The sequence below is a fragment of the Zalophus californianus genome, chromosome 1 (assembly GCF_009762305.2).
Source record: "Zalophus californianus isolate mZalCal1 chromosome 1, mZalCal1.pri.v2, whole genome shotgun sequence".
In the NCBI taxonomy this organism is placed as follows: Eukaryota; Metazoa; Chordata; class Mammalia; order Carnivora; family Otariidae; genus Zalophus; species Zalophus californianus.
In genome coordinates, this window is record NC_045595.1 from 4,758,006 (window position 1) to 4,767,064 (window position 9,059).

The window sequence follows — 9,059 nt, forward strand, 5'->3', positions numbered from 1 at the left end:
GATTAACATAACATAATAAAAAAAGCAAAAAAAAAAAGGAAATTTATTTGTGGACTCTGACATTTGAATTGCATATAATTTGCACATGCCGCGAAATCTTCTTTTGACGTTTCCTTGCCATTTAAAACCAGAAACAAACACAAAATGTGTCGTTGGTGGACTGTACGTTGTTGACCTCTAGAGTCCATGCTGGTAACTGTCATGCTATATACTTCATTCATTCAGTGAATACTATTGAGGCTGGCAGTTTTCTCAGGCAGATGGAGATGCGACTCATCAGGAGATAACAATCTCCTGGGCAAAGCAAGCAAGGAAATAAAACTGACGAGCGTATTTCAGATGGTGGAAATGCTACCAAGGAAATCCCATGGGGCCATATAACCCAGACCCAAGGGCAGGACACTTTCATTTGGGTCCTTGGAGAAGGTGATGCCTTTGGTCTCCCAAGTACCTCTTTCTGTTTATATATATATATGTATATATATATGTCATTGGAGGCAATCCCTGGCTATGGCTTGCTGTGGGGTAGGGCTTAATAGTAAACAGGCTGGCCCATGGCCTGTGAGCTTCTTGATGGAGTGATGCCATTGGGAGAGGACATTTTGGCCTCAGGATCGGTAAATCTTTCTTCTGGTTGGTCTGATTCCTAGGAGAGGGGTCTCTTACTGTCCCATTCCCCAGTCCTGGGTGCTGAGTGAGGGCGAGGGTTGGGGTGGGGGAAATTTCAGCTCCTGCATTTGTGGTCAGGGGTCTGCTTACCACTCCGGTTCCCAGCGTGATTCTCCTACCCTCAGCTGGCTTCCTCTGCCCAGAAAGCGCCCTTTCGGCTCTCCAGAGGAAAAAGCAACTCTAGAAATGGCTGTTTTTCCGCCCTCTGCTGGGGAGAAAAGCTGGTGTCTCTTTGGGGGGATCTACTTGAAGCAAACTCCTCAATGTTAGCAGCCCATCCACCACACTCTCTTTTGGAGTTGGGAGGGGGTCACCCCCAGCCGGGGGGCCTTGGGGGTTGGCGATGGTGGAATTCTGCTACGGAGATGATATTTAGCTTCCTGCCCTGCTGGCTAACAATTTTGGTTTAGTTTTCAAACAATCGCTTAGCTGTCACCACAGTGGGGTTTCAGGAAAGAGTGCCAGTAGAACGTGGTGCTCGGCTCATCCTCTCTACCCACAGTGATGTTGGAACTGAAAGTGTCGCTGCCTGCCGGTCTGGGAAAGAACGTTCCAGCCAGAGGGATGGCAGGTGGAAAGGAACGACCCTGGTACAAGGCAGTGGCGTCTCTAACTTAGGCGAGCATCAGAATCCCCGCCTAGAGGGCTTAACCACACATTGATTCCTGGGCTTCTCTGCTCCCAGAGTGTCAATAGGCCTAGTTTGCGGTGCTAGAATTTGCATAACTAACAAATCCCCAGGTGCTGCTGCCTGGCTAGTTTGCTAGGTCGGGTGTCACACTTCACGAACTGTTCAGATACAGGAAGCATTAGCACCTGTTAGCATCAACAACGGCCAGCATCATGACTGTTTGCTTCCGGTATTTCTCCAAGGAGGCCCAATACAACAAAATAGAACGCAGGGGAATCATCCCATAACGATTCCGTTGAACCTAAATCCGACCCTCCCCCCCACCCCCCACCCCCCACCCCCCCACCCCCCCACCCCCCCGCACCATTTCCTGGCTGCCATTGATGCAATGCTGGGATCCCTTGCCCGGCCAGTGTCCACCTGGCCCGGCCCGGAGGAGCCGAGCTTCTGGAGGAGGCCAGGGCTTTCCCAGTGCGGCCTGTCTCTCAATATACCGTGGCTTCCTCTTTTGGGTCCGAGTTTTCGCCCCTGCTCTGCTCCTCCTCCCACGCCGCCTCCATCAGGGGAGAATGAACGGGAAATTTGAGTTTCCTCTGCTTTTAGCCAAGACTGTCCCTTCCCTGTAAGGGGGATTTCTCTACCTGGACTCTCCAGCCTTCTGCTTGTGGGGTCCAGAAGGGGCCCCTGACGGGAAGCGTCCAGATGGGTGGGTGGGGGCAAGCCAGGGAAGGCCCAGGGCTCCCCGAGAAGGTGAGGGAGGGTGGCGGGAGAGGTGAGCTTGCCACTCAGGGTTCCAGTTGGGGGTGGGGGGCTTATGCTCCAGAGAAGGGAGATGAGGCCTGGCTGTTCCCTGACCCCTCTGCAGATATGCTGGATTTAGGGGCGCGCTGGGGGAGCTCCAGTGATGGGGGTCTAGAGAGTGTCAAGAAAGAAGGGAAAGAGACGGACTGAGAGACTAAGAAATCGGAAATCAGAGAGTCAGAGACATCGAGAGACAGGGAGAGACACACAGAGAGAGACAGACGCACAGAAATAATGAGGCCGAGAGATGGAAAGAACCCCTGAGACCTCGTAGGTGACCGTCCACAGAGACAAAGACAGATTAAGAGCGAGAGAGGCACACAGAGAAGAGGCGATGCAGAGTGTCGAAGAGACACCTAGAGAGACAGAGGCAGAGAGAGATAACCGGGGAGGGAGAGAACTAGGGACGAAGAGGAAACGGTGGGGGTAGGCCTTTGAGGGCGAGAAAGCAGATGGAAAGCGGAGAGAGATTCAGAGAAGAGAAAGTTAGGGAAACTTCAGACGGAAGGCGGAGAGGGCGGGGAGCCGGGATCCCCACCCGCTCCGCCCCGGAAAACGCGGCTTCCTGAGTTCTATAAAGCGCGGGGCCCCGGGCCGGGCTACAGCCGTCCGCCGCTGGCCATGTGCCCCCGCACCGACGCCTGCCCGGACCCCGAGGCCCAGCGGCCGCCCGCGCCCCCCGGCAGCGCCTGCCGCCCGCTGCCCTGGGCCCTGAGCGCCGCGCTGTTGCTGCTCGCCGGCACCGGCGCCGCCTGCGCGCTCCGCTGGGCCGCGCCCCGGGCCCCCGCCGTGCCCAGCCCCGGGCTCCCCGAGCTCCTGCCCGACGCCCGCGCCCGCCTCCCCGACTCTCCGCAGGTGAGATGCGCCCGGAATCCCTTCTCCCACCCGGGCCCCCGAGAGCACCCCTTCTTTATCCAGGACTTCGGGGGGCACACCCGTGAGACCCCATCTGCGTCCCGGGCCCCGGAAGGTAACCCTTTCTCCATCGCGGACCCCGAGGGCTCTTCTTTAACTCCAACCGTAAGGGGGACTCCATGTTCTTTACTGACTCCCGGAGAACCTCGCTTTTTTGCCCGCGCCCTTGGGGTCTCCCCGTTTCCTTCCCAAGGGCCCTTGGAGGGACTCGCTCTTCTTGTCTCTGCAGAATCACGGGGCTCTGCCCTTGCAGACTCCAAGGGTTGGGGGACGTTGAGTCACCAGCTTTGGGTGCTCGTGTATGCTAGTGTGTTCATTTGGAGCAGGGGGGAGGGCTCAAGGCCTGCACAGACCCCGGGGACCCCCACTTTCCAGGGGGCTGCGGCAGCGGGAGGGGGAACCTCCGTCCACTTTCCGCCTTTGCTCTCTCCGCAGGGCGTGTTCGCGCAGCTGGTGGCCCGAGATGGTGAGTGTCCCGCGGCCATGCCCCTGGGGCGCACGTGGGCGGAGGAATCCCGGGGCAGGGGGGCCTCCTCCCCCTCCATCTGACCCTCTTCCCCTCCTCTCTGAAAGCTGTCCCCTCACCTTTTTGAACCTCCTCTGTCTTCCTGACCTTCCTATAACCCTGTCAGGGTGCCGGCTCTTCCTCCTCTGACCCCCCAAACGTACCCACCTCAGGCTCCCTCCGGCCCCTCCCCCGGCCCCCGCCCCCCCCAGGCCTGGGGCTGGATCCCACAGATCCTACCTGCTCTGTCTCTCCCGCTGGGCTCTGGGAGGTATGGCCCCCCTCTTCCCTCCCTCCCCCATCTCCGCTCGGTCTTCTCCCCCTTCCTGAGACTCTCCCTTCCACCTCCTCCCTCCTGAGTCCCCTCCAGGCTGTGCCACCTCCCGCATCCCCCTCACCTCCCCGCCAATCCACTTCCTTCCCTCCCCACCTTGCTCTCCCCCGTCAGACTGCCCCTTCCACGTTGGGCATCGTTTCCCCTCCTCCGGCTTCCTTCTGCTTTTCCCACCCTGCACCCCCACTCTCCCTCTTCACGGCTGTCCTCCCCTCCCTCGCTGTCCAGTCCTCCCTTCCCTCACCAACTTCACCTCCCTCTCAAAACCTCTTCCTTCTGAGACCTCTGTCCCTCTCGGGCTCAGAGCCCCAGCTCCTCCTCCCCAGGGCTGCACCCCTGCTCCACAGCCTTGCTCTTCTTCCTCCCTCAGTACGGCTGACGGAAGGGCCCCTGCACTGGTACAGTGACCCGGGCCTGGCAGGCGTGTTCCTGGGGCCGGGCCTGAGTTACGACAAGCACACTGGGGAGCTGATGGTGGCCGAACCCGGGGTCTACTATGTTTTCCTGCACCTGAAGCTGCAGCGGGTGGTGTCCCACGAAGGCTCCGGCTCAGTCTCCGCTGCCCTGCGTCTGCGGCCGCTTGGTGCCGCGGCTGCAGCCCCTGCTCTGACCTTGGACCTGCCTCCTCCATCCTCAGAGGCCCGTGACTCCGCAGCTGGTTTCCAGGGCAGCCTGCTGCACCTGGGCGCCGGCCAGCGCCTGGGTGTTCACCTGCGGGCTGAGGCGGGGGTGCACCTCGCCTGGCAGCTCGCACAGGGTGCCACCATCTTGGGCCTCTTCAGAGTGGCCACCAAAGTCCCCACTGGACTCCCCTCCTCGTGGCCCATTGACACGGGGCCTGGCTCCGGGCCCCTGGACCGAGAATGAATGCTGCCTTCTTTCATTGGGGCTCTTGGTTGACGGACGCCCCAGCGACTCTACCTCACCTGGCTTGGCAGGGGTCTCCGCTGCTGACCCACTCCTCGAGGACTCTCCAAGTCACTCTCCCATCCTGCCCCAAGTCGAACTTCTGGTATTTATTCTGAGCCTGAGCTCAACAGTGTACTTTATATTAATCCATTCCATTTATATTTATTGACCATCTGCTGTAGGCAAGGCCCTGTGCAGGGCTGGTGAAACATCAGCAAACAAAACAGATTTAAAAAAAATTTTATTTATGTTAATACGTGCGGAATAAAGACTCATCCCCAGCCCTGCTCTGGCATTCAGGGGGCTAGTCTTCGGGGGTCCGTGTGACTATGATGTGTGAGCTTCATTCATGCAAGTTGTTCTGGGCAACTCCTTTGTATCAGGCACTGTTTTAGGTGTTGGGGACACAGCTATGAACAAGACAGACAGACAGCCCAGCTTTTGCCACGCTGGCCATCAGGTATGCCTGCTTGGCACTAGGACTATGATTGTGTGTGACCCCATGTGACTGGACCACATGGGAGAGTGTGTGATGGATGGTGCGTGGTATTGGATGATACAATACTCATAAAACTACTGACCGCGAAGTATTGAATCTTCACTGTATGTCAGACAGCATGAGGTATCTATTTGAGACATAACAACCCTATGCTTTTGGGACTTCATTCCCATTTTGTCATTCTCTCTGCTGGTGACGTGACCTGCTTGTATCTGCGTGGTGGAAGTACTGCGTCCGTTCTGAAGGACCTCGCTTGCCAACTCTGTTCGGTGACCTCATGCTGGGAACTTAAAATTGGCCATGGGCATCTGCAAATGCTTCAGGTTGGCTTCATGTTATTGTGTGTGGATCACCTATTTAAGACAGTGATGGAGAAAGTGTGGATTAAACATGTAGATTAAACTCGAAAGTGTGTCTAGTCTTGAGCTGTGACGTTGTGAAGAGCACGTGAGAAATTGAGGAAGTATTTAAATGTCTTGTGTTTTCAGACCATTATCTGCTTTAGCAAAGAAGTTGCTCAAGATGACTGACAAACAAGTGAGGTGGGGACATCTTTGTTGTTCCAGTTCATCTTAGTCTTTAAAGGAACATTCCAACCTTGTCGCCTGGAGCCATACATGGCTATGGGTACCAGCGTGGGAAAAATCCAAGACTGCATTCTGTAAGCGTTGACTATGCAATTTGCAATGGAGAGTTTTTTATAGGGACACCTGGGTGGCTCAGTTGGTTAAGCATCTGACTCTTGATTTCAAATCAGGTCATGATCTCAGAGGTGTGGGATCTGTGTCCGCTGTGCACTCAGTGGGGAGTCTGCTTGGGATTCTCTCTCTCCCTCTGCTCCTTCCCCTGCTCATGTGCACATGCGTAAGTGCTGTCTCTCAAATAACTAAATAATTCTTTTTTAAAAAAAGGAGAGTATTTTATATGTTTTTTGTAGATACATGCTGCACATTTTTGCCAACAAAATTTATAATAGACGCACATACTCGTTTTTCCCCCTCTGGAGAGCCGGTTGTTAGACATTTGCTATACACCCCTGTCTCCAGACCAGCCAGTCCCCCCAGCGCCATAATTTCCCCACCATGCAGATCTGCCGGCTGGTCCATATAAACCAGCTGGATCTTGGTTTCTTACATAGGACAAAAGGGGCTGGCGTGGGCAGAGAAGTCTTCACAGAGCAGTTGACCTAGATGGGCCTTAGGAGGAAGGACGGGAACAAGCGAGGCAGAGGTGGAAGATTGGTCCACACTGGCCAGACAGGAGGGTGTGGGATGGGCTGTGAAGATGCGGATGTGGAAGTGAACGCCTTTTGTCTGACCCATCTCTACCCCTTCTCAGGGTTCCTCCTGAGTGTGCAGGACTGGCACTGAGCTGACACCCGTGAGTGTCATCCTGATTGGGAATTAAATTATTGACCTAGTTCTAGGGGCGCCTGGCTGGCTCAGTTAGAAGAGTGTGCGACCCTTGATCTCAGGGTTGTAAGTTCAAGTCCCACGTTGGGTGTCGAGGTTACTAAAAAAAAAAAATAATAATAATAAATAAACTTTAAAAAACCCACAAAGAACAAATAAACTGTTCCATTCTAGTTGGTTGTCCCGTGAAAAGGAAGTATGTGCAAAATGACAAATCCTAAGGAGCTGTAAGATAGAAGAAAAAGGCCTACGAGTGCAGCTTGATGAGAAATGGTTTATTAAGGGGACTTACAGACAGAAACCTGTTTTGAGTGGCTGCAAGAGGAGCAGGTCCCTGAAACCCCCACCTCCTGTCAGACCTGCTAGACGCTGGGAGTCCGTGGGGTAGGGGCGGGACGAGGGCACTCAGGAGGAGAATATTTGAAAATAGGTGTGTCACAGTCATGTCTCCAGAGCAGATCAAGGACCCAGGATACTCAAGGATGTGGTTAAGTAAAAGGGGAAGGATGTGTGTGGGGGTGCTGTGCTCAAGAAGGCTTCAGGTCAGAGAGGTCTTGGTGGCCATCTGTCCAAGATGGCTTCGGTCTGGTTCACATATTGGCAAAAGCCTGTTACTCCCCCCCACCCCATTACTAGATGCTTGCTCTGGACTTCCACGATGGCCTTTGCCATCCAAAACCTTGCACTTGGTTCACCTCCAGGGTTGTGGGGGGGAAGGGAAGGGTGCTCCTCAGAACTCTTGGTCCAGGGACCAGCGACAGGCTAACCTAGTTGTTGCCTACTTTGAATAGCACCAGGTGATGCCAGTCCTCCAGTGCAGCTGACTGGGCCAGGACGGACACATGACTCAAGCTGGGCCAGTCAGATCTCCTCCACAGGAATAGCGGCAGGCCTGGCTCTACGAACTGTTCGGGTCAGGAATTGGAAGCTGTATATGACAGAAACATGGAGGGAAGCGTGTGCAAGAGAGAGAGAGGGGGCGGGGGAGGAGGAAGATGTGTGGGGATTCACAGATGAGACCATAGAGCCCTAGAGAGACAGAGGAGCTACTAACGTTTCCTACTTGCCTCTTCCTGGTGCGGTGGGATACCCTAGTGCCTTAATTTCCCAGGGTTGCTCTCACAAAATACCATAGAGGCACCTGGGTGGCTCAGTGGGTTGAGCCACTGACTCTTGATCTCAGCCCAGGTGTTGATCTCAGGGCCGTGAGTTCAAGCCCCACCTTGGGCTCCAAGCTGGGCGTGGAGCCTACTTAAAACAAACCAAAAACAAAGTACCATAAACTGGGTGGCTTAGAGCACCAGATAATTATTTTCCACCAGTCCTGGAGGCCAGAAGTCCAAAATAGAAGTGTTGGCAGGGCCATGCTCTCTCCAGAGGCTCTAGGGAAGACTCCTTCCCTGCCTCTTCCAGCTTCTGGTGGATGGCGTTCCTTTCCTGGCTTCGGCATTACCCCCATCTCTGCCTCCCTTGTGGCACGGCTTTTCCTTCTGTGCATCTCATCTGCTTCTCTTCTCCTCTTCCTATAAAGACACTGCTCATATTGGATATAATGCTCAGATGACTCCAATATAACCTCATCTTAATTTAACTACTTACATCTGCAAAGACCCTATCTCCAAATAAGGTCAATATTCTGAGGTTCCAGGAAGGGCATGAAAAAAACATTTTTTTGGGGGGGACACTATTCAACCCAGTACATTTAGTATCTGCCCTTGAGGGCTATGAGAAACTTGAGTGTCCTTCCATGAATTTCCTTCTGGGGTGGGTTCTGTTCCATGCTGCCCAAGGATGCAGGCCCTCAAGGCTGTTGGTGGCTTTCTTGGTAGTTTTGGGATCTGAGATTCTGTCCCACTTCCTGGGTTATTTGGGTTTGGGAGTGTCCCACAGCAAGGATACTTGGGTCCCCTAATGTTGTCAGATGTTACTAAGACCCAAGGTACACAGATGGAATTCTACAATAGTGACAGGAATTATAACTGATGTTTATTAATGCTTACTGGTCCCAGGCACTAATTGCTTTGCAAAGACTCCAACAGGAGGTGCTATTTTATTTTCATTCCCATTTTACAGGCAAAGAAATTAAGGCCCAGGGAGGTTAGTCCAAGGTCACACAGCCAATAACAGGTAGAGTGGTCGACAGTGCGAGTTGTAGAGCCAGTCTTCCTGGAACCCTGGTCACTTCCTTTTTTTAAAAGATTCATTTATTTATGTATTTGACAGAGAGAGAGAGAGAGAGAGAGAGAGAGAGGGAGAGCACAAGCAGGTGGAGCGGCAAGCAGAGGGAGAGGGAGAAGCAGGCTCCCCCCGAGCAGGGAACCTGATGTGGGGCTCCATCTTAGGAACCTGAGATCATGACCCAAGCTAAAGGCAGACACCAAACA

At 54.1% G+C, this 9,059-nt stretch overlaps 1 protein-coding gene across 2 annotated transcripts; it reads left to right on the forward strand.

Moving 5' to 3' along the window:
- Nucleotides 1-2,722: 2,722 nt before the first annotated feature.
- On the forward strand, nucleotides 2,723-5,806 carry TNFSF9 (TNF superfamily member 9). 2 transcript variants are annotated; one of them, XM_027586479.1, is made up of 3 exons: nucleotides 2,723-2,956; nucleotides 3,452-3,482; nucleotides 4,226-5,806. In XM_027586479.1, the coding sequence occupies exons 1-3, from the start codon at nucleotides 2,723-2,725 to the stop codon at nucleotides 4,720-4,722; spliced, it is 762 nt and encodes a 253-aa protein (XP_027442280.1). In that variant the 3' UTR covers nucleotides 4,723-5,806. The 2 variants fall into 2 exon arrangements, 1 of the variants encoding a protein (XP_027442280.1); XR_003518485.1 differs by having other exon boundaries at nucleotides 2,942-3,071; nucleotides 4,226-4,333.
- Nucleotides 5,807-9,059: the final 3,253 nt, after the last annotated feature.

Bases quoted from the DNA above. Each gene is read 5' to 3' on its own strand.
- TNFSF9 (XM_027586479.1), top strand. From the start codon at position 2,723: ATGTGCCCCCGCACCGACGCCTGCCCGGACCCCGAGGCCCAGCGGCCG. The intron at 2,957-3,451 runs GTGAGATGCGCC...CTCTCTCCGCAG, and splicing joins GCCTCCCCGACTCTCCGCAG to GGCGTGTTCGCGCAGCTGGT. The intron at 3,483-4,225 runs GTGAGTGTCCCG...TTCCTCCCTCAG, and splicing joins GCAGCTGGTGGCCCGAGATG to TACGGCTGACGGAAGGGCCC.